Here is a 27,061-nt window from a genome sequence, read left to right on the forward strand (position 1 = left end):
TCCATAAACTACTGAAGTACTACACTATGAATTTTAAAGACTTTTTTTCGGACTACAGTACAATTTAAAGCAAACAATCAGTTTAATACTTTTTATAAACTTTTGTCTATTATTCTTTTTAATTTTCTTTAACAGATACTGCTGCATAAAAGTACCCCAACAAAAATATTAATAATACACGCATTTTTATGACGCCACAGAAACGTTAAAATAAAAAAATAAAAAATAATCATAATTGTTCCTCCTGATGGTTTCAAATTTATTATTACTAGTATTAGTAATAAGAAATTTGAAACCATCAGGGGAAGTCTGGGCTTGTGATTTGTATTATTTAAGGTTTCAACATTTTAATTATTCGAATAACTGCTTATTTCGAACGATATTATAATTATTATTATTATTATTATTAATAATAATAATAATATAATAAATATAGTATTACGTTAGTATTATATTAATACTAGTAATAATAAATCGAAAAACATCAGGAGGAGCCGTCTTGTCTTTTTGCGTCACTGTGACGTCATAAGCATGTGACCGTGACGTGAGCAAATGTAAGCCTCCGCCGCGCCAAGCCGGAGCGCCTAGCCAAAGATGGCAGCGGGTCCAACTATCACTAATACAAAAACCACTACAGGAACAAATAACAATAACAATAATACTAACAACAATAACAACAACAATAATAATAACCCTAATCAGCAACAGAACAATAGTACGGCTAATAACGCTACTATTGTCGCCAACAACAACAGTAACGCGACGTGGGCATTTCTGCCCAGTATCCTGGTGGTGGACATTCTTTCGTATCTTTCGCTCGAGGACCGGGTGCGTGCCAGCACGGTTTGCAAACGTTGGCGATGTTGCCTATTCCACCCGTCGTTGTGGCCGCGGCTCGTGCTCGAGTTGAGCGGCTCGGCCGTCCGTCGGCGCCGATCGCGCTTCCTCTCCGCCAAGTGTGGCCGCTTCGTGCGACAGACGGAGATTGTGTTCGACTCGCACAATACCAGCCAAGTGCGCGACTGCCTCAAGCTCCTCCACGTGGTGGCCACAAACAAGAACACCCAGTGCTTCACCTTGCGACCCTCCGGTTGTCAAATCGAATGGCCCGCAGTCCGGGCAGCCAACGCCAACCAACGTCACGACGGTGGCGACAACGACGACGACATCAACAATAATGACGATGGTGATACGGACACTACTAGCGACGGAGGCGGAAGAACCACAATGTCGACATCGTCAACAAATAACGAAATAAGCACTTCTTCAAACAATGGGAATCCTGAAAATACAAACCACAACACTGCAATTGCGACAGCATCGTCCTCTTCCTCATCCATAGAGCAGACCCCTGTACACATAATAGACCAGTAAGTATTTATTTATTTTTAAACCAGTTGAAGCGGCTTCCTTTGAAGGAGAAGGTGGCAAGGGAATTTTAAATTCACAAGCGGTCTCCTGTACTGTCGCATGTATATCCCAATCAGGGGAGATTACGATGTTAGGTTTTTCCAATTCTAGCAAAGAGGTGTCGAGGTTCTACATACAGCGCCTGGGATTTATATTTTAGTACTGACCAAGATCAATGTTGCTTAACTTCGGTGATCTAACGAGAACAGGTGTGTCAACGTGATTATATCATAAGTATTTATTTTTACCTCTAGTTTTCCTTTGTCCCTAATTGTCTCCCCACAAGGTCAAAATTGGATTTTCGTGTGAGTCAAATTTAGTATCCCTCAAAAGGATAGCACTGGATTAATGCAAAAATAAAAATTACTTTAATCTAGAAAAATTCTCCTTCATTGATCGATAGAACAGAAAAAATGGAGTGTCAGAGTGTAGCACTGTAGCAGTCACTAGCATCAGAACATATACTACACTTTGCTTCTAGAAAAAAGCTCAAACTTGTCTGCTCTTTTTAATTTCTAGTTTCTGCTGTCCACTTTGCTCGGTAATTAAATATGGTCAAGCGAACAAGAAAGCCATTCTTAACATGGGGAAATTAGGGGTGGGTTTCTGCGGAAAATAATTAATCAAACACCATATCTAGATTGTCACCATCATTGGAGCAGAAACCGGAAGTGAAAAAGAGCAGACAATCTTGACAATAACCAAAATTGATAGATAACTCCGCTTATTATGTTTCTTATCTCAATGACTGATCGATTTATTTATTGAAATTAAAAAGGTATTTTTGAAGAATTCTCAAAATCGTTCCTCACTACCCCGCCCCGGCGCCCCACCGCCAAAACGTAATTCTACATTTTTTAGGTGGTTACTTGTGACCACCCTTAAAAATACACACCGGAAAGCGAAAAAATATTTTAGAATTTAGAGTGACGGATTAGTTTAATATATAAATTTAAATAATTTCGCGATTTTTATTTTTAATTTTATTTTCTTAAATTTATTTATTTTTTTTTTTTGGGGGGGGGGTTTAGTTCTCTCCCACTGCAAGAACTTTGACCTCAGGGCCGGAAAGTGGGATTGAGAAGTTAGCGCCCCTGAGAGGCACTCTGACCCGCAAAAAAAAAAAAAAAAAAAAAAAAAAATGCCTAGGCAACCCCGTCGGCATTTCCCAGGAAAGGCGTCTCAGGCGATTAATAGACAAAGAGAGATGGCAAGGTCTGGGAGGGTGCACCTGCACCTCACCTCCTAGAACTGTACAAGAACAGAATTACACTGCAATCAACAAGGACCAGGTCATTACAGGAATGGTCTAATCTCTGTTGATTGGGGGGTGGGGGCAGGATAAAAATCTCTAGCCTCGTCTCGTTGTTGGAAGCTGAGGGTATTAACCTACAAATTAAAAAAAAAAAAATCACTTAAATAAGACACAAACTGTTGTATACATGTGTGTGTGATTTTTTTTTTTTTTTTTTGTAGAATCACTCTTGTGAATTATGCTGTTTTGGGGTTAGAAATGGTTCTCAGGACATCCCCAAAAGCGCATACAACCACTCTATTGGGAGTTTTTCTATAAAATTACTCAACAATTTTAGTAATTAAATTTACCAGAATGCATTTTGTTTTCGTAAACAAGTCTGCTCTTTTAATCTTGTGTTTATAGTTGATTAAAGCAAATGTAATTACTTCGTGACGCTTCGAAACTCGAAAGGAATTTGAAAATCTTTAAACTGTCTTTAGTTTTAGAAGCTCCATACATCCAATACGTTTTATAAATAGAAATCAAAACATTAATTCAGGCCAAGATCAAAGTGTAATATCTGTTCTTCTTGCTACACTTCAATTTCTTTTTCTCTGTCAGAGGATAAATCCTTCACGACTGAGACAATTTTTATTTTTGTTCCTTTTCTCCAAGTGAAAAAAAAAAACACCCTGTTGTCTAAATCTGTCCCGTAGGGAGGCATTGTAAATAGTAACTTCTGTCAAACAAAGCGAAATGAAAGTAAAGATTCCCAGATAGGTTCAATAGATTCAATATATAGATAAATTTCTATTCAATAATTTTTTAAAATTATTTTATTCTTGTTGGGAATGGGGCACCCTACTAAATACCAGACATTTACCCGTTATCTCATATATTCCAACTGAGAGATCTCTTTAAGATTCTAACCCTCCCTTTATGTGCAATTGTTTGTATCTCTCTTGCACTTGTTTTACCAGGTATATTTGCCAGGTAGTTTTTAAAATACTTTTTCAAGAGTTTAGTGGCTCCTATAAATTACTGGAATGATGGAACTCTTAAGAGTCCAGTTTCTTTTCATATCATACATCAGATGACCTCCCACAAATGTCCCTTAAATGCATTTTTAACCATTATTTTTGAATTAAAGAGGTTTACTTCATTATTGATTAAAATCCTTGGCCTCCTTTTGGATAGGAGTAAAGTGTAGCATTAGCAACTGTTCTGATTTTGCACTTCAGTCAATATAGAAATCCTTCTAGACTAAAGCATCCAAAGTATCCTCTTTTTGGTGAACTGCATTTTCTTCGCATAAAAAAACAAAAACAACAACAAAAAAAACAAACAAACAAACAAACCGGGCATGTCTTTAAACAGAACGAAAAAGTGGTCATGAAAACAAATGTTATTAAAAGCAAAATAGGTACTCAACACTTATTGATCCGTGCTGAAATAATGTTATTATTTAGAAAGCCATTCTTAACATTGGGATGGGAGGGTGTTATGTACCTATTCTGTACTTTCACCTAACAATTGAATAAAAACAGGTAGCGTAAAAGTTTTATGCCGTAAAACTTTAATTAAACTTGAAAATACTATTAAAAAATAGCGCGGATCAGTAAGTGCACTAGCACCGCAAAATAAATTACTCTTCTACTTATCCGGATAAGATTTTGGTATTTTTTAACTTTTAAAGTATTTTAAGTTTGAAACGCCAGTAGTGATGAGCGTTTGAGTTAAAACGAAAACAAAGATAACAATAAATGAACTTTAAAATCCCGCGAATCGGTCAAAACTTCAAAATAAAATACAACACTGATAGGAATTCATTTAATAAATGTCACGATGATATTGATTTGGTGAATTGCTACCAGTATTTTTATTTATATTCGAGTTTTGACGGATTGTTAAAACTTAATTGGTGACGAGTTTATGTCGCCATCTTTGTTTTCGTTTTAAATGGTCAACACTACTTGCGTTTCAAACTTGCAACACGCTTTAAAATAAGTTAAAAACACGAAAAAACTTGTCCATGTAGGTAAAAGAATAACTTGTCTTTGATAACATTTATTTGTTTTCTTGACCACTTTTTCGTTCTGTTATCTATTGCAAAACATGCCCCAAACAACCTTGTGTCTAACTCGACTATCGTGGAGGAGGGAGGGGGGTAAATAAAAACTTTGATTATCTTTAACTTTTCTGCTTTAAGATGGCTGTCATTGGAACGATCTTTAAAATTCTAGTTCTTTAACAAATTTGTTAAATTAATGTTCTGATCAAAATTATAATTTGTGTAGTCACTAAGGTGAGAGTGCATTGGGGAAGTGGGGGACCACCTGAAGACTTACTTTTAAGAAGTTGATTACGAGGAGGTTGAAAATAAGAAAATGCCTTTCGGAATAACCCTCCTCCCCATGCTAAAGACGGCTTTCGGAATAAACACTCTTTGGAGGTTGAACATTGACCGCCATTAATTAAATGCAAGCAAATTGGATACTTCTGCAGTTTAATAACCGTGGTGAAATAATGTTCAGAAACCCATTCTTAATATGGGGAAGGGCGCTTTGTTGACTATTTTGTCACCTAACAATTTACTAAACAAACAAATGCTCACATAAAAATTGAGTTAACTTGTTATAAAAGCACAACTAGTTTGTCTAAGATAATGTTATTTTAATGGCAGCTATATTAAAGCTGAAAAGTTCAAGATAACGCATGGACATAAAACAATGTTGATGTTTATCGAAGTAAAGTATTGACTTGAGGAAAACGTGTTTCGTCTGACTTAAGATAATTATGCAAAACAAAACACAGACCCTTTTATTTTAGATTTTTTTCTGATAGGATTTTCAAGTTGCATTCAATTTTTACGGTATCTTGTTAAATTGTTAGGTGAAAGTACAGAATAGTTTACAAAACGCAATCATGTTGAGAATGGGTTCCTAAAATGTAACGTTATTATTTCAGTCAGCACAGTCTATTATTTCTGCACAAGTAGCAATCTTCATTTCATAATCCAAGATATTATTAGAATGATTCATGCTAGAACCCAGTTAACCATAATTTGTTTCGAAATTATCCCATTCCATATTTGTTTATTTCTTCCCACATCATGCCATATTGTTTCTTCGCTTTACAATAACCCCGCCATGGAAAAACCCGTTCAATTCTATGAGGATTCTTTAGCTTATCTCACTTGGCATTCGTCCAAATGTTGAATGAAAATATCAATTCTTGTTATTGAAATACAACTCTAATGTACTTTTTTTTTAATTTATTCTAAATTATTACTAGTTGCGGCTTTTTTCCCCCTATAATTTTTGTTAGTGCTTGTTTTGTACGGTTTCAGCGTCCAAAATTCTCTTCTCGAAGACGTCATTCATATGATTTCGATTTTAAAATATAAAAATTGTATTGCGATTTAAGATGAAACCAAGTAAAAATACAAAGATTTTTAAATTAATATCGATTGTTTTATTTATTCATTCTATGTATATGTTGATTTTTTTTCTTCCTCTCTTTACGTACTATATGTTTACCTAGTTATGCAAGCTTCAATTGAAATTGCAATATAATTTTAAAACTAGAAATTGAGTAAATTTGGACACTGAAAACTTACACAACAATAACTTTATTTTGTTTTAATTTCCTTAATTTTTATTAAATTACACTCGAACTTGTTTGTTTGCCTGTTTTTCTTTTTCGTAAAAATAACAAAAAATGGCCGCCAACGATTACAACATTTAAAGCTCAATCTTATGGCTTTAAAAACTAAATGAGAATTTTAATTTTAAACAATAAATATAATTTAAGAACAAGACTTGGCTTTATCGAAAATGTGGGCGAATACTTAGTAAAATGGTCAAGATATTCCAACAGCCTCTATAGTACAATGGAACCGAAAAATTCGCCATATTTATAAAGAAAATAGTTTTTTATTTTTTTGCGTGAGTATTCTAATAATCAAGCTGTAAAATTTCGATGAATTTTGATTGTATAACAAATAATTTAATTTTTTAATTTGACTTAATTACATAAGATTGCGCCAAACGTTATATATATATATATATATATATATATATATATATATATATATATATATATATTTTAAACAAATGAAATTGCGTAAATGTTGTTTTTGATGGCTTGTGTATCTAAACGTCAAATATGGTAAACATTTTGTGCTGCCGTACTTTTAACTCGGTCATAAAAAAAAAAAAAAAAAAAAAATGGCAACATCCGTAATTCTATTATGCAGCAAATCAGATTTGGAAATAAAATAAAACCTACTTGTTATCGAAACTCGCCAAGATTCTACGATTTTAGGATTCTCGGGCCAAAAGTTGGATTAGGTGCTATTAAATATGCTATTTTTTCTTTTTTCTTTTTTTTTTTGGTATTATTATACAAACACCGTGACAGGGTTAGGGTTAATTCGCTGTCACGGTGTTTGTATAATATTACCTTTTTTTTTTAGATAATATTTTCAAGTTAAATTCAATTTTTACGATATTTTTGTTTATTAAATTGTTAGATGAAAGTACAGAATAGTCCTGCCACCATGTTAAGAATAGCTTTATCAGCGCGGTAACATAGATGCATAAGTACCTTGGATTATTTAGAAAATATGACTTTTTTTTTTCAATAGCGGCGTTATTGTAAATTACCCGATATTTCTATTGTTTTATTTTTAGTATTTAAAACATACGGTTTAAGTTCAATTGTAGCATAGGGACCGTTTAAATATTTCATCCAATTCGCCTGGGAGAACAAACAGATGTTGGATAAAATTGATTTGTAGTCTAAATTGTAGCTTGTTTTAAAATAACACTAATGTACTTTAATGGGTTCTTGCCGAGAATTCACTCATATTATAAATAAATAAAACACGTACGCGTGGCGAAACAAAAATATATTCCTAAAAAATCACATTAATTGATCAAGTAGTTTTATTTTTAAATAAAAATCAAATTTTATAAGTATTCAAGGAGCGACTTCTCGTAATTTTGAAAACAATGTACAGAAACAAAGGGAGATAACTGAAAAATAAAAAATTTGAGATTTGTCATGCCTGCGAATTCCCATTAATCGGTTTACTTTATTTTAGCGCGGTAACATAAATGCACAACTTTCGATTTTCTATATAAACAGAAATTACTTCGTACAGATTTTCCATTTTTTATATAAAAAAATATATAAAAATATTTGTTTTTTAAATATAGGTGAATTCTGGACAAAACCCTTTAATGACTGAAGTTAAATTTTGATTCAATCGGCCATATTTTTCTTCTTCGAAGAATATTTTTATTGATTTTCAAATGTTATTTAAGAATACCAAATTACTTTTACCAAAATTTAACGAAGTAGAAAGAAAAAAAATTGAAATAACTAGATAATTTTTAAATTATCGAACAGAAAATAACCGCGACGAATAAATGTTTGATTTGTAATAAAAGTTAAATTTTATAAATATTTAAAAGTAAATTAGTTTTTTTTTTTCCCTCAATAAAAGTTATATTTATTTGATTTTTTTTTTTTTAGACTCCGAATCTGTTTATCAACATTTGTAGAATGAAATTGATGAGCTATTCCAACTGTCCTTATAGTACAATTGAACCCAATCAATGATTGGGTTCAATTGTACTATAAGGACAGTTGGGCCAATCATAACTTCTATTTTAATATTTTTCATCCGTCTAAAAGAAACAATTCTTTTTATTCACTCCATATTTAGTTACGTAGGTTATATATATTATTATAAAATATAATTATCCACTGACACGTGTTTCGTCGTCTACGACTCATTAGAGTGGCTGAATCTAGCGAGATATATATATATATATATATATACTAGCAGGACCCGTTGCCCGGTAGTAGCACCCCCCCTCTCCGTAAAAATTTCAAATACGTCTGTTTTTGTTGTTGGCCAAATATTTAATTACTAAGGTCTGTACTGCTAAAGTTGCCTAATCAGTTGTTTTATTTTTTTTAATAAGTGTAATAATGATATGTACCTCGAACGCTAGCCACAGCTTTAACCCCCCCCTCCGTATGTAACACTATGTAAGTGTAATTTAATATTATCATCCTAACTTTTTTTACCATTTAAAAAAAGGTTTAAATAAACTGCTAATAATTTTTGCAAATTTTTTACAGCATACAAAAATAATGTAAATGCGAGACGAAAATCGTTCCTATGTAGTGATGTTTGTGAATCCGTAGATATACCCATCTTTAAGAAATCTAGAAAAAAATAAGTCCTATTATCCTGTAATTTTCGATTTTTATTTATTATTAAATAAACTTGTTTACTAACTAATCTGTGCTTCAGCCTTCTCAGATGCATATGATGGCAAATAGTATCGCGCTCTGTCACCATATGCATCCTCTACATTGGTTATGCATTTTCGGTACCGCGCTATTTGTAAATAGTGCTTTCGGGTTTTTCTACAAGTGACAAAACATCCTCCCTTTCCGAAGGTTAAAATGGCTTTGTAAATAAAACAATTTTTCAGCACGGTACCAAAAATACATAAGTACCTAAAATTGTACTTTGTATTGTTCAACACTTTTAATTAAAAAAAAAAAACAAAAAAAAAATGTACTCATTGTCAAACTTCGGTACTTGTGCAGTTTAAAGTCGGTTTTTCCATGATTCTTGGCAGATAAAGAAAAAGTAAAGGAAAGATTTAAAAGGGAAAAATAAAAGAAAGGGCAAAGTATCATTGTACCAACGTATAATAAAAAAAATCCCAACATCCCTATGTTAAGAACGGTTATTGGAATAATCCTCCCTAACCTCGAAAGCCCTACTAGTTTTTTTTTTTGTAAAAACCAGTGTAGATCTAGGTGTGTCAGAAAGTGGCCATTAAAAATGATCAGAACTTTAATAATTCAACTTACTATTTTTCGAAGCTTATAACTACTTGAAAAATGTAATTCAAACCCTAATTTTTTTTCCAATTAAAGGAACAAAGACCAAATTTTTAAAAAATAACAGGTTTAATAGCAAATTATGCAATAGTTGTTTTTTTAAAACGCTTTTCTTTAAAAAAAAAATATAAAGAAAACCAACATATTTTGACTTGCTTTATATATATATATATATATATATATATATATATATATATATATATATATATATATAAAGCAAGTGCAAAAAAATAACTTAAAGAATATACTATTAAATGGGTATTTCCATCCTTCATTGTTAAGAATTTATCCATATTTATATTTTAAATTTCAAGGATTTTTTAAAGCAAGGGTCGTAAAAAATTGTATTTTTGCAACGTGTTTTGCGCGAAACTGTGTTTTGCTGCTAAAATGAAATTTATGAAATACGGATTCGTCCAAGGGACATAATGTCTCATTTTTTATTGCGTGTGTTAACCAAAATTAGTATTAATTAGTATTTTTCATCCTCCGTAGTTAAAAAGGAAACGCACATTCACTTATAAGTTTTTCCCCTAGAACAAAAAATCCGCTTCATCGATTTTTTTTTTTTTTTTTTTTTTAATTTTAATTTTTTTATTTTAATGAAATACACGAGTTTTTGATTGATATATTTTAATACTTCTTTATCGACTAAATTTTTTTTTTTTTTTTTTTTTTTTAATATCTAAAAAAAAAGAAAACATTCAATGGAATAGAAATATTTGCCGTCAGCGTCTGGTATTTACTTGACGATGTAAGCATGACATGAGCATTCATCAAAAAAAAAAAAAAAAAAAATCAGTGTGTTTTTTTACGCAATTTTCTTTGAATTGAAAACCTTATTTTTTTAGCCCATAATTTGGGGTAGTGCTAACTTATAAAATAAGAAATAACTAGATAACTTTGGATTTTACAGATAAATTTCCAAAAAACTATTCTTTTTTTTATTTTTGTTTTAAATTAGAATATTTTCTTTATTGATCTTTTATCTTCCATTTATGATATATAAAACTTTGGCACATAAATTGTTAAAATTTTAATAGAAATTTAAAAATGGAGGGGGTGAATTTGAAAAAAAACGTTTCTCTAAAGTATTATATTTGGTTTATTGGAAAGAGCATAAAATTTCACATTGACCCTGAAAATATCGTAAAAATTGAACCAATAGAAAAATCTTTATAGATTTTTAAAGTTTAAAAATTGAAAAATATTTAACTCGTAAAATTCAATTGATTTTATTACGTAAAAAAATGGCTGCATGAAGGCACACTGGCATTTTGTAAACACTGTTTTTTAAAAAATAAAAATATTTCTATTTTTTAAACAACTATACTATATATAACTATAGTTTATTTTGGAAGTATATTCCATACAGAAAATAAACAACCCACTTTAAAAAGAGAAATTACAAGTTTTTTTTATATTTTATTCGCAGTTTTCTGTTAGGGGTGTCAAAAATTCCTCCAAATTTCTGATACACTTAGTGTAGATCATCCATACCAAGGAAATCTTATTTGGGCCACGCATATTATGTGATTTTTTAAAATATTTGGTCCGGGTTTTAATTGTTGGGAAAAGTATCCTCATGCTAGGTTGAGAGACCTTAGACAGTCGAGGAATAGTGTCTAGTAGACATTTAAGTTCTCTTTCTCTCTTTTTATTATTTTTCTTGTCGATTTGTTCAAACTGGGGATGAAGCATTCTACCGGATGTCAAACATTCACCCGCTAACTCAGATATTCTAACCGAGGGATCTTAAGATTCTGATTGTTCCTTTAAGTGCAATTGTCTTAATATCTCTTGCACTTGGTTCATCGGGTATATTTGCCAGGTTGTTTTTTAAATTCTTTTATAAGAGTTCAATTGCTTCTATAATATTGGAATGATAGAGATCTTACGATTCCAGATTCTTTTCATGTCATACATAAGACCTTGGTATTTCGTTATCTTTGCCTTTTCAGCTCTGTTTAACCCGGTATCAATGGGGACGCTAACTTCTAAGGTTGCTTCTTTGTTATTGTCCCATATCAATGTCGGGTTTTATAAAGTAGAGTATTACGATTCTTTTTTTGCTTTTCGTAAGATATAAACTAAATTAGACTAAATTTTCTCACGCACCGACTGCCTTCAAGATGTGAACAAAAATAAGTTACAGAATCTATTTAGAATGTTTAAAATTGATAGAAAATGGTTGTTAGGACGAAATTAAATTGGAAAATTAAAATCTGATAAAAAGCTCAATAATCTGTTAATAAAATTGTCTGTTTATTTCTCGTGTCAACGTAACTTATATTTACATTTCATTTTTTAAATAAGAAACGCAATAGCATAAAATAAAAACAAAGTTAAAATATCCTATTAAGATTTCATTACGAAATTAAATCCTTCAAAATGCATTTCGATTTATTTGTAAACAAGTTGGACCTTCAATATTTTAATAGTTCAAAAAAAAAAAAAAAAGAAAAAAAAAAAGCTGAATACTCTCGGCCAACGCAATAGTTGCAAGTAGTTAGTAATAATTCGGTCAAAAATGTTAAGTCGGTCACTCATTAGATTCGCAATATGTTGACAAAAACTAATTGTTCGGTTTTCTTTTCTTTCTTTTTTTTTTTTTTTTTCATTTTTCAATGATATAACGAAATAAATGACATTGTTTACTTTTTTAGTATTAGATAGTAAATACAATTCTCATAGCTTTTTTTTTTTTTTTTTTCGTTTTTCGTATTAATACAATTATCAGACAAGATCTAGGGCAAGGGTCAGCAACGTACGGCCCGTCGGCTGGATCCGGCCCACTAACCTGATTAATAATGACTCTGCTTTTAAATGCGAAAGCCTCGTCTCATGTTAACAAAAGGTGTAGCATTATCTTCCTCTGATCCACCTAGCAGAATTTGAATACTATGATTGCAAAAACACTATCAAAATCCAATCACCTCTATTTCTGCGTAAATATAAAAAAAATAAACAAACTGATAGTTGATTTAAACGACCGGCCGCGACAGACATTAGGCGGAGACACTTCAAAGGGACAATGTTATCTCTGACAGCTTTGTTTCATGCTTCCTGAATGTGTGGATGTTGCTGCATGTGTACGTACGTAAGGGCATATACTTGCAACTATTTTTACTAGTATGTATGTGTTTCGTTTGTGGTACAATTTTCAATAACACTTTCAAACATACATGGCATGAGTTCATCCATTTTACTTCCGTTGATTTTTATTTTTATTTTTTTTAACACTTTGAAGTATTAAAAAAACAACTAAATTTAGTTAAGTGTTTAATTTTTTTTTTAGATTTTTTGTTTTTCTGATTACTTATTTTAATTATAATTTTAAACATTTAAGTTGACAGGGGCCTGTATATGTGATTTTCCTTAATTTGTCATTAATAATGACCCTACCCTCATCCGGCCCGCAACCTATGATTTTAATACAGGGTTGAATTAGTTGCCGATCCCTGATCTAGTGTATGCGTATTTCTCGCTCTTGTATAACTCTAAATTATTTTCTTTTATTTATGAATATTCTTTGCAAAAAAAAAAAAAAAAAAAAAAAAAAAAAAAAAATAGGAAGAGATAGGCACTTGTGCATTTTAACATCCACAAGCAAAAACCTTTAGGAGAGTTCAGTTCGTGCAATAGAATCGCTAACAAAACTCCCTATGTTAAAAATGTTTTTTCTAAATTAGCTGCGGAATGTTAAAATGCACAAGTGACAACTAAAATCAAATAAAATAGAGAGACCGAAGTAAAAAGGCTTCCCGGGTAACGTCGAGTATTTATATTAGCTAGTTGCATAATGATAAACTCAGTCGCAGTGCAGATCTCTTATTGATAGAAATCTTCGTGTAGTTCTTTTTTTCTCTTTTCACTCTCTCTTTCTATCGAAAAAAATCGATATTTTTAGTGAAAGAATTCTGCAGGTTATTGCCCCCCTTTCCGTTTAATTTATAACACATTTTCCTTCATCCATAAATAAATCTTTAAATAAGGTTCATTGTAGTTTGTCTTGTTCCTTAAACTATTCTAATCCGTATCATCAGATTTTGGGGTTTACTGGATTTTATTTTTTTATTTTTATTGTTTTGAAACATCCCATATATCATTATCCACCCACATTGGCTGCTTTTCAGCTGTATGTATTGGAAGAAGGGTGGGGGTGGTGTAAAGTTCTTTTTCTTTTCCAAGACTCATCAGGTGTTAGCCTAGAAAGGTTTCTTTTTTTTTTCTTTTTCTTCTTCTTGGGTCGTTTCTAAAATGCTCTTTGATAAAACAACCAGTTTCCTCTTCAATTCCTCGTTGGTCTCCATCTGTTCGACATACTTAGCTTCTACTTGTTCTACTCCGTTTGATTTCTCGTCTTTTCTGCTCTTCACATCATCATAAATTCATGTTTTTTTTTTTTTTTAATTGTTGGATTTTTTGTTAAATTTTTTTTCATACGACTTTAAATGGATTTTATAAGTTAGCACTACCCCAAATTATGGGCTAAAAAGATAAGGTTTTCAATTCAAAGAAAATTGCGTAAAAGCTTTTTCTACTAATTTCCAAACGTTGCTTAAATGTTTATCGTTCGTGCTTCTTGGCTACTAACAAATATGCATACAATTCATACATCTTCAATAACGTACACGTTAACTCTCTCCATATGATATTATGACGAGGTTTGTATGCTTTAGCGTCCCAAATTCTTTCAAAGTATATGCTGTTGATTTGTTATTAAACAAAAAACTTGAATTTAATATTTTGATAAAGTAAAAAAAAATAAATGTATTTAGATTATTAGGACAATTATTCTCATTTTTTTTTCTATTTATTTTTCTCCCCACGAGGGTAGTGAAACACAAGGTTGTTTTTTTAATGTAGAGAATCTCTAAAGAGAGACACATTAGAACAAAAATAAAAATTACCTTAATCTAGAATTTCTCCTTCACTGACAGAACAAAAGATGCTCCAATAAATATTGTCACATTTGGGTCATGTAACCTCTGACTTCTATGTTTGTCTTTTCAAACTTTGGTATCTGTATGAAATTTTAATCTAAATCCTTCATTTAATCTACGAGGGTAAATTTTTCTGATCTCATCCTCCATAAACAGGTAAAATTGTTAAATGATTAGTTATCATAACCCCCCTTCCCCCAGAAGAAGGGCTATCACTTAAAAGCCAACGCTTTTAACAGTTCCGTCTTGACTGACGGAATAAGGAACAATGCAAGCCAGATTTAAGATTCCACAAAGTAAATTTTTTTCTGGTGCTTATTTAAATTACACTTAAAAAAATCTTTATGTACGTGTACTTATCACTAGTGTCGAAAAAAAAAAAAAAAAATTAAAAATTTAAAAAATAGCAAAACTCGACTAATAATCAGATTTTCATGAAATGCTCAATACTTATTCATTTTTAAATTAATTTCTATTTTAACAGCAGTTTTTGTTAAATACGTGATGAGAATTTTTTTTCTTAAGTGTTCTACCTCCCCTCCCCTTCCGTATTGCATGCTACGAAAACTAAACAAAATAAGTGTAGGCCCATAAAAATTGCGACATTTTATAAAGCTGAAGAGTTTAAAAATAGTTATATATATATATATATATATATATATATATATATATATATATATATATATATATATATATATATATATAATCTCACTTAACTTGAAGTTGTAAAAAAAATGTACTTAAAATCAATAATATTATATTAAAAAACAAAATCAACGTTTTTTTTTTTTTCTTAAAATATAATTAATTTAATTACAACAAAAAATTCTAAACAATAATTAATTTTTAAGATTTAAATAGAATGAAATTTCATTATTCCGTGATGTGAAGTTTTAAACATACATTTTTTAGTAAGGATTTTCAATTTAAAAAATTTTTTTTTTTTAATATAAAAAAAAAATGACTTGTCAATTTCGGAATAGCTAATTCAACTACATCTTAAAGTATTTTTATTAAGATTTTTATTTCTAGGGGGTCAACTTAATTTTAGTACCTATTTTCAAAAAAATGTATGGAGGCCTCTAATTAATTAAATTTACACAATAAACAATAGCAAAAAAAACAAAACAAAAAAACGTTGCTGCCATTATTTATTTTAACATCTTTAGTCATCCATACATAAAAATTATACACAATTATAAAATAGTTAGCGATTTTAAACAAGAATTTGGAGATGCCTAACATACAACATAAAGATTTGTCTGTATTTTCTCAATTTGTTTTTTAAATCGAATTCCAAAGAACCCTCTCCCTTTTTTTGTCATATTAAAGTTGACAAAACAAAAGTACCAAGTTCTCTTTAAAAATCTATAAATTTCATCTTTGTTAAATTTCAGTGTAATTTTAAAACTACAAATCGTAATCATATGGAATGACATTTTTTAAAGGAAATTTAAGACTGCTACATATGTGCATATGTGTTTCTGTAACGGGAAATTGCAGAAACATGTATGCACATATGTAGCTGTTTGTTTGTATAAACAAATTTAATTCAATATAATATGCTGTTTTACGCATTGAGCACTTTTTTGGTAGACACATTGTTTCAGTGGATGTATTTCTAGGAAACAAAACCGAACTACCACTATATATATATATATATATATATATATATATATATCTCACACGTGTGTGTGTATGTATAATTTGGTGTGATCAGAAAACGAATGAATGTTACATTTTTTAGACATCTTTCTACCATCTGCCCCTCCACTGCATCGAAAAGGAAGATTAGAAGAAAAATAGGTGCTTCTTCGTTATTAGACTGAAAATCGAAATATTCAATTTCAAGTAAAACCAGTGGTATCTACTTAATTGTCATGTCACAGTAATGAACATATCCAAAAATTACGAAAAACGATAAGGTATAAAAATTAAGGAAAATAGTTTTCTGAGACAATTAACAAACATTGTTTTGCTAAAAAAAAAAAAAAAATGGGAAACTTCAACTCTTAACAAGGGAGGTAATTTTCTGAAAAAGGCCCATTTAACAAAATTCAATGTTTTCGAATTATCTTTGAAAACTATTTTCATTAATAATTAATTTTCTACCTCATCGTTTTTGTAACTTTCAGTATGTTAATTACTGTAACATAAGTAGATAGTACCATTGGTTTTATTTGAAATTCATTATTTCTATATTTGAATTTCGCTCTAATAATTAGGAAGCACCAAAAAATGTGAAAATATTTATTTTTTAGTTATTTGTTATTTTGTACACCTTTTTGACAGTGTTTTGAATGAACATGACTGTCACTGTTGTGTAATTGTACATTTCTTTACCTTTCTCATCAAATTGGACTTATTTTTTCTCTAACAATTTTGAACTAAGTTTTAATTATCTTAGTTGAATCATTAATAATGTTGACGGTTGTAATGTTTAAATTTCTTAAATAACAAAATATTATCTATTTGTTTACATTATGGGAAAGTCAATCTGGAAGAAACTGGTGTAGACCTGAATGCAATGCTTTCATATTGGATCATTTTAGGGTCTTTGACCATGACCATCATCATAGATGGCCTGTCAGCTGAAAAATGACGTCATCGCCATAGGTCCTAGCAAGCAAGATAAGTCGAACATACTGTCGATAATGAGCAGACATTTTTTTACAGAAAGCGTTAGAAAACTTCAAAATTGGATTAAAAAAGATAGACATGATACTTTGTACTGAAACTCATCCAATATTAATAATAAAAATATTAATATTAAAAAACGAAATGAAAGAGAAAAGTTGTTAAAGTTTAAAAAGAAAAGAAATACAATTTGATTTGTATGAAACTGAAGTTTATTCAATAGAAATAAATAAAAATGAACAATAAATATTTTTTAAATAAAAAAAACAATATTTTAAAAATCAAAACTGAAATACAAACAATAAATTAGTTTAACTGAATAATGAACAAGATAAAAATAAAATTCAAACAAATGTTAGTATAAACAAAGTAACTAAGGCAGAAATATTTCAAACATTGAATATTAAAACTTTTCAAAAATCTGTTGTAGAATTTAATTAAGTTTGAATTTTTCTTTTTCTGATATTTTTTTTTTTACTAATATTGTCATTCTCTTTGCGACAAAAATTGTTTATAAGGGAATTCGATGAACTCCATATCAGTCTTTTTTTTCAATTTGCTGAATAGTGTGACCCTCATCACAAGAGTTATGAAATAATCGATTTTGATCAGCCAAAATATTTAAAGTTATGTACATGGCTAATTTTTTCTGAGTCGAATGTAAAAAAGAATCGCATTTTGTAATTTTTTTAATAACTATATAATTATATAAGACAAAATTATTAGTTATATCATTTGGGTATAGCCGAGAACCTCTGTTAATACCCTGAAAGTAGCTATTTAATTCAGCTATTTCTTCAACAGCCTCTCTCCCGGATATTAAATTTTTGCAGCTATTGCATTTCAGTTTTTTGAAAACTGCATGACAGCAATAACCTGCTAAGTATAACAGGAAATACTTCCTTGCATTGATTAACATCATCTTCTGTTACATCTATGTTAAATTTATAAACATGTAACTCTTGCTCCCTTGTCATTTCATCCCAGTTAGTTTCTTTTAAATTTTTCAATTCAATAGTTTGATTATTAATTGGTAGGCTCAATTTTAAAACTGACAACATTCTGAGTTTTTTTTTCACATTCATACACCTGACGTATCAATATATTATACTGATCTCCACTAAGTTGTCGATACTGGCCAAACCTTGCCTCAAGGTTATCTGTCTGAAACTTTCCTGGTAATATATACACCATGTTCAGTACATTTATACAATATTTAGTCAATTCTAAAATTGCGTAAGTAGTATGGTGCAAAGCAGTATATGTTTCCTTTGTTAACTTACCAGTTCTTCCAGGAATGCTATTCCAAGTTTCTAACCAGTCACAGAACACATTTAGGAAACTATAATTGTCAGTATTTAATGTAAGTAAATTAGCATATTTATTATGAAGTCGACAACTTTTATATGGTATTTTCACATTCAGTATTGTCCACCAAATATAAAATATTTGAATGTATTCTTCGATTTCTGCATAATTTGGCAAGCATTCCTGTTTTCCTAAGGTTAGCAAACCTTGAATAGTATATTTGTTGAAAATTTGCTAAACCAAATTAACATTTTGCCTTTCAAAAGTAGTCGGAGAAAGAGCTTTTGAAGTCAACTTATAGCAATATTTCACAAGTGATTGAAATTCTATGGCATAAAGTTTATGTAAACTAGAAAATGGAGCACTTTGGATGTTATCTAATTCATGATTTCCGTTATAACAAAACTTATAAACATCATGCATTTACGTTCATCTTTTTGGCCAAGCCAATTGTTTCTAATGCATTTTAATATTTGCACTGAGTCGAATAAGAAGAAAAGAGGGCTAGACGTTCTAACTGGATCGGGATATACAATTGAAAGCTTTGATGGGCTACAAAAGAAAGACATAGCTTTTTTATTTATTGCATTATCTGTTATAACAGATAATGCATTAAACCCTATATCTTCTAAGCCAATTATTACACGTTTAATTATGTCAAATAAGTTCTCAGCTAGAAGACATTTAATTGGCATAACATGCACAACATCCTTATATTGTGAGAATACACTGCTAAGCATAAAAGCAAATACACTTATGGCAGGTTCATTGCTGTTGTTAACTAAGCCAACAATATTACCACCTTTATAATCAAGATAAGGTTTGAGATGTATTTCATCAACAAGTAAAGATACTGTGATGTCATTCTGCATTAGTAACTTGAACTTACTTTTAATATACATGAGAAAATTGTTATCGTGTTGTCCAATGGCAGAATTCATAGAAGTTGATAAGGTTAATCTTCGAATGGTTGAATAGCATGGTAAAATTACATTTTTAGTGTCTCTTAACAGTCTGTACCCTCTAGGGGAGCAGTTATATAATAAGGAAGAAAATACCATCATTTCACTCGAATAATTAACCTTATTCATTGTCATTATGTTAATTTGTTCATATATGAACTTAATAGCATTAAAATATTTAAATGATTCATCTTGCACTAATAGCAAAAATGATAAGATTAATTTTAATAAAGAACTTATATTAGAAGTTTTCATTTCTTGTTCTTCGATGTCCATTTACACTTTTTGAAAGAGTGCACATTTTACGTTAAACTGTGTTCATTGTACGTTGACTCCCAGCCTCCCAACATAAAGGTGGCCATACTCATTTTTCTTCGCTTTTATTTGTTAAAAAGAAAACGCCTTAAAAAAAACGATGGCCATAAAATGGGTGCTCATTTTACCTTAAATTTTTATAGAAAAGTGATCCCCCATTTTTTTAAAACTAACATTTCTTTATATCTTGGAAACTACTCATTTGCCGTAATTTTAAACGTTATTCTCATTTACAGCACCACTAGCAGTATCAGAACTTTGGGAATTTTTGACAACCCTAACACAAAACTGCGAATAACATATACAAAAACTCGTAATTTCTCCGTTTAAAAGTGGGTTATTTTCTTTATGGAATATACTTTCAAAATAAACTATTAAAATTATTTAAAAAATAGAAATATTATTTTTTTTATTGCCGGCATTTTGTAAACACTTTTTTAAAATAAAAAATAATATTTCTATTATTTCTTTAAACAATTTTAATAGTTTATTTTGGAAGTATGTTCTCCAAAATTCTGACACCTACAGGGCCACGACATTTACCACAAATAATTAATAAGGTTTTGGGATAACAAAAACCCCGCTCTGACGATTCAGAAATGTTATAGTATTATTAATGGTTATGTATTAGTCGACGAAATAAACAAAATCCCATGCTACTACATTTTTTTTCTGCTTTATTAAAATAAGAATTTTTTAAAACTTTTTATTCTTAACTTTTTTCTCTTAAGAATTTAAATGTTTGTAAATTTCTATTTTAATCATGTAAATTATTTATAGTGAAATTAATTTTGGCACTTAAAAAAAAACAAAAACATTTCTTCATCCCAAATGAGGAAAATTGCCACTGAAATGTAAGAGGTTATTTTGAAATAAAGACTACATTTACAGAGATACTTTAAGTAGGGAGTTGAGCTGTGAAATCTCTGTTCACTTAAGTTTCTGCTTAATACAGTTGTTGGAAGCAGGAGGCAATTCCAAAGTCTAGTAATTTGAGGGAAGAAACTTTCAAAGTAGAAAGCTCCCAGGCATTGAGAGGTGTCTGTAGTTAAGGTGTGGGATTTTGCTGCTTGTTGGGTTAGACAATATTTATGTTGTGTGAGGCACCAGTGATATAAGTTCATCGGAGCACATTCCATTAAAGTATTTGTAGAATGAGCACAGAGATGCAACATTGCGCTCATGAATCAGGGGTTAGAGTTGACAGTATGTGACATATTAGATTGAAAACCTTTTTTACTTTGTCTAATAGACTATGGGTTCACACCAGTTTATATGTAGCAACAATGGTGGTTTTGTTGAGATATAGGATACTGTCAGGTATGAATACCCTTCTAGTGTGGTAGAGGAAACCCACTTTCTTTTCAGCAGACTTGACAATGTCTTCCATGTACTTGTTCCAATTCATGTTCCTGTGAATGTTAGATCAAGTAGTTTGAATGATAAACTCTCAGCTAGAATATTATTATCCATGGTAATTGGTGCCTGGAAAGATTTTTTTTGTAATTGTTCAAGGAAAGGAGTTATGTCTTAGTAGCATTAAATGTTACCATTTATTTATATTGACCTTCTGTTACAGACTGAAAGTCATTTTCTAATATTTCAAACATTGCTTTGGATATATGTACATCAATCTTTTCCACATGTTTGGTATAGTGTGATGTCATCAGCAAATATATCTATCTCAAACGCAATTTCATCAGGAAGATCGTTTATAAATATCAGGAACAATAAAAGTCTAATGATCGACCCCCCCCCCCCCCCGTGGCAAATTTGCATTAATGTAATGTTTAGCTGTATCGCTATTCAAGAACAACTTGAAGTTTTCTCTTAGCTAATAAGGATCTGATTATATTTAGTATTCGTCCAGTAATACCATATAATTTGTTTTTCATGAGAAAAACACAAGATCTTGTCAACTGCTTTGGATATATTAAGGGATACAGCCCTAGCTTCCTCCTGCTTTAGCAATTTAAGGGAAGAAAATTTCAGAGTAGAAGACTCTCCATCAATAGACCTCTATAAAAGTGTGCATGGAACATGCGTTCAGAAATATCCTTTAAAATATCTGCAGTAGAATGGACTTGCTTCAATCCATATTCTTAGTCAGAAGTTTAACATTTCTGAAGTGGTAGATTAGTGCTTGGTTGATTAACAACTCCTATGAGAAAAACAGACTAATAAGGCGATTATTGAGCAGGGTTTTTTTTTTACTCTTACTAGAGAAGCAATCTGTCATTAGTAGAGTTTAGAGAGAATGGGGCTAGCTCAGCAGAGCATTTTGATATTGATATGAAGATATAAATTGGCGGTGTCTAAGTTTTTATAATATCATTTATATGGGAAGTGGTTACTATCAGATCATCAAGTGTGTCTTCTGTCTGTAAAGGGAAATCGGGAAGGAAATGGTTTGTGGTCTCTAAAGTGAAGTTACACAAATCACCATGCAAGCAGTTTAAGCTTCTTGATTACTCCGCAGGCAACATTATGGTTGTTAGATAGTGGGGCAATTGTGGGTTTTACTAAATATGTACGACTAAAAATGATGTACGATCATTATACGACTAATTGCCACTGCTGCTGATTAAAGCAACTTTGATACAGGCGATCGATTGGGGCCGTCGGCGTAAAATATCGTAGAACAATCTTGTAATCTTTATATATAAATTTGTATTCTTGTCTGTTCACAATTTGATTGATATAAAGAAAAGGTCCATTACTTCAATATTTCATTTATTTCTATATATAGTATCGTTCTTTAAAAATATGCAATTTAGAGGTTACCTCATTTGCATATATATTAAGGAAAATCGATTTCATTAAATAACTGTCTTAGTTTCTAGCAAGAGTTATTTTAAGTGTTCTATTTAAGATTATTTCATTAACTTTAAATAATTATATTGATAATATATTTAAATGAATTTATGTGGAATTATCATTTCCTACATTGATATTTTTTTTTTTTTTTTTTTTTTTTGGTCGCTCCAGAACTCGCTGCTATTTTTATTGAACAAAAGTTGTTTTGATTCATTTATTTTATTTTATTTATTTATTTTTTTTTTGCGGGGGTGGGGTCCAGTGTACGAGCAACAAAAAATGCTCAATATCTGGAGAATAGCTTCTCTTTGTATCTATTCTGCCATAATATCTGGAGAGGGTATCATGTACTTTTTTTGGGGCGATTACATTTACATGTTTTTATCCGTTCTTTTATTTTTGAAATTGTTGTGGGGGTATCGACCTTGCTCACAATGAAAATGATTAATATTAGCATAGCAGGTTTGTTTCAAACGGAACTTCATGTCGACCCGGACATCGTCGGGTACCCATACTAGTAAACAATAAAACGAATTTACTCAGAAGTTTCGAGAGGTTATTTTTGCCAAATATCTTTAGTCCATATCTAAAAAGATATTTACTAAATAAAACTCGATTTTTATTAACTATTTCCTCTTACACGAGCGATCTAAGTTCATCAGAAAATGTTATTAAAATAAACAATAAAATGACTTAGTCACAGTCCAGTCGCGATTGTTTTTGGCAAATTCTTAAAGATTAAGATTTTTTTCAACTCAGTGTGCCACTTTTATTTTTAATCTTTGTAAAATGAATAAGTTTATTTTTTTGAATTTAGTCAGTCACAACTTTCAGCCGAGAGTTTTTTTTCTTTTCAAATTAAACACAATAGCAACAAATTACAAGAAAATCTGTTTAAAAAGTAGAATAAATCCCTGACGACTGAAGCAATGTTTCCAATCCCGCGTGCCTCTTTTGAGGGAACTAGTTTTCCCCACATTTAAAACCGTGGAAGGCAAGTAAATAACTATTTTTTTTTTAATTTAATTTTTTTTATAATATTGCGTAAAGTTCCTTTTTATGATAACACAACTGATTCATTTTGCCAAAAAAGAAAAAGATCAATGTGCGCTGCTTGTCCAACCTGCAAAGGGTGTTTATTCCGAAAGCTGTTCTCAACATAGGGAGGTTGAAAATAAGAAAATGCCTTTTGGAATTACCACCCCAACCTCTCCATGTTAAGAAAGGATTTCAGAATAAACACCTTTTGCAGGATGGACAAGGAGCGCACATTGACCAAAAAAAAAAAGCAAAGGAAACCATTTTGTAAAGTTTCTCAAACATTTTTTTTTAAGTTATCTTATCGACTACTGCTAGTTTTTTGTTTTTTAATTAAACTGGAGTAAAAAGGTTCAAACTAAATTTTAAATAAACCCAAGTGACTTCTTTTAACTTTGATTTTTTTTTAACACACAAACTATATTCAAAAGTTTTGAAACAAAAATTTATAACAAAATTTGAAATATCTCACAACACATAAATAGTTATATTTCTATTTATTTTTACTTTCTGGCTTAAGAGAGAATATTTAAAAATAGTTTATTTTTTTGCAAATATCTTTAGGTATGAAACTAAGAAGATATTTGCCAAAAATAACCTTGACTGAAATTTGAGTAAATTCGTTGCATTGTTTATTTTAATACAAGATTTTTTAGCGCTCACGAATCCAGTAGCTTGTCCATGAAAAAGTTGCTTTAATAACAAAATGGCAACAGGAACAAATAATCATACAATTTAGTCGTATAATTTTAGTAAAAAAAACCCTTATGTATGATTAAAATTTGGCACGACTAAATTGTCCAATTCATCTCCTGCTGATTCAAGCAACTTAACATGTTTCTATATGACTGACATCTGGAGCAGTCAGTCGTACAATGATTGGGAATAATTTTGGTCGTACATATTTAATAAAACCGGGCAAGTGTTGATTCCCCATTGTTCACTATGATAAATGTTTCAGAAATCAAGAATTCCTAATTTCTGCGACTCATAACAAAAAAAATATTGAAAAGTTGTTTATTTGTCAAAAAATGACGTCCATGTAAGAGTAGTTTAAGAAACAGTAAATGTCATTGAGTTATCTTTTTTTGATCCCCCCCCCCCCAGTCATGCTTGATAACTGTTTTATATCGTAATACATTTGCATTGAAAAAAACCTGAGCATAATTGAAGTTTATGGAGCACAAATTGTTAATCACAAAATTGTTATAATCCAAAAATGTGATGTCCTCAGCCTAATATGAGTCAAGTCAGCTCCAATATCTTTTATTTGTATTTCAATTTATAAGAAAATGTTTTCAATGAAATGCAACTGTACAATAAAGTTGAATATTAGACCTTCAGTTTTGTTGTTGTTGCATGTGTTGGTAATATTTGATGCCAACCTTATTCATTTGTATTTATTTTTAAAGAAAGCCATAACAATGTGTGTACTAAAATATATTTTATTTTAAATATGAAAATGAGTTTTATTTTTCATTTAATAATATAAAAAAAAAAATTACAACATTACGCCATCTTCCAATGTTTGCATTTTTAATCTTACAAAATCATGCTTTCAAGGATGTATCTTGCTCTATTCAAATTATAATATTCAATGTTCATTTAGACTTGGTATAAATTAGAAATGCCAACTAAACGTTAAAGGAAAGTTAGACACATACATGAACAGGTAAACCACACAAAATATTGTAACTTAGAAAAATTAATCCTAAAGAAGAAATACAATGTTTGATAATACAGATGCTTGGATTGTTGTAAATGAATAAAAATCCAAATAAATTAAAAATTTTGTTAAATACTAGCAGACTGTCTGCATTGCCCGGTCGTAAAATACTCATAAATTCATGCAGATTTCTTTAGTATATTCAATTCTCTATTAATTATCAAATATATAGTAATAATTTCAAGTTATAAAATAAATCACTAGAATCGAAACTAGAACGTTTAGTGCTTCAACCTTAGTTGTTATTTATCTATCCAGCATTGTCACGACAAATGGATACAAAAGGTTAAAAATTAAGCGACTGTGAGCTATGAATATTTAATTTTGCGCATACACAAAAGTAACAGCAGGGGTAATGTTTTATTCAACTTACCGTGCCAAGGTCAACTGTTTTGTTTTCAATTTTAACTTTTTGGCAGCAATTTTTGCCGGTTAAAAACCAAATTAAGTGTGCCACAGGTTCAAATACCCTACATATAAAATTTCAACTGTGTAGACCAAATATTTAGTTTTGTAGAGCCTTTTCGTGCACACACACTGACAAGGTTACTACTAGATGTAAAAATATTTCCGTGTGCTAGAATGTTTTTATCCTAAATTCTACGCACTCATGTAGAAACTATGCATAAACAGAATTCAGCGTAATAGTGAAATGAAACTAATCGTCTAATAAGAAACCATAAAGGAATAGAAAAGAAAGATGTTAAACATTTTAACTTTTTTGTTCATGCATCTCCTTCCCAGATAATGCCGGAAAACCATGCTTTTTATTTACTTTTTAAGAAAACTTTCATTTTACCACTTAAGCTTTGCAATGTAACAGTTTAAAATAAACAGGTTTTTGTTTTTTTATTACAAAAGGCAATAAATCATTGGTGTCATCATGTATAGAATAAAAACTAAACCAAGATGTTTCAACATGCAAATCATAATTTAAATAGAAAAGATTTATATAGAAATATGATTTTCAACTAACTTTTATTTTTTTATAAATCTAATATTTTTTCCCATTCTTAATGTTTTTGAATGCATCCAAGCAAGAGGCTCTGTTAGTTTCAACTGAGGATAATGTCTTTAAATGCATCCACATATTTCTACAACAAGAGGCTATGGAGATGTGTGTGGAACAGGAGACTTTGGTTTAGATGTATAACACTTGAAGTTGCAGGAGAAAGCCGAGGAAATGGTAGGTCAGTTTGGAAGCCAGTTTCTAAAAGCCATTTAGTACATGCCAGAATGTGATATTTCAGTTAAACTGATGATGGCTATTAGAAATGTACTTCCAAATTAACATAGAAAAAAATTGAATGAAATCAAACTAATATAAGAGTTTAATAAACATGTGATGTTGTATGAATGTGAAACCAGGTTAGTGAGGGTTGAAAACATGTGTTGCATGGAGAGAAATGACATGAGACTGATACAATGGGTTTGTAACATGAGCCTTAAAGACAGGCTTAGATCTGATAACCTCAATAGAGGATTAAATGTGTAGAATATAGATGTGTGCATAATAGACTTGAATAGTATGGGTACGTTGAAAAAAAATGATTTCTTGGGTTAGTAGATGCAAAGGAAAGGCACTGGAAAAAGTGATAGAGATCTGAGAAAATAGGGATTAGGTTAGTTTGGAAGTCAATTTCTAAAAGCTGTCCAACATATGCCATAATGTTAAATGAACGTTAAGTTTAAAATATTTTCTTAATCATGCGGATTGAATGGAGACATATCC

The 27,061-nt window shown here is 30.4% G+C and overlaps 1 protein-coding gene across 1 annotated transcript in view; it reads left to right on the forward strand.

Annotated features, from left to right (window-relative positions):
• Positions 1-520: 520 nt before the first annotated feature.
• The window catches only part of LOC145269944 (F-box only protein 33-like), a 92,690-nt gene continuing 66,149 nt past the window's right edge, over positions 521-27,061 (forward strand). Inside the window, exon 1 of the mRNA XM_080125645.1 lies at positions 521-1,370. Coding sequence (XP_079981771.1) covers positions 595-1,370 — 776 coding nt within the window. The 5' untranslated portion in view covers positions 521-594. The remainder of the gene's footprint in view (positions 1,371-27,061) is intronic.

Source organism: Euprymna scolopes, chromosome 4 (genome assembly GCF_053919585.1).
Source record: "Euprymna scolopes isolate OS-2025 chromosome 4, ASM5391958v1, whole genome shotgun sequence".
In the NCBI taxonomy this organism is placed as follows: domain Eukaryota; kingdom Metazoa; phylum Mollusca; class Cephalopoda; order Sepiida; family Sepiolidae; genus Euprymna; species Euprymna scolopes.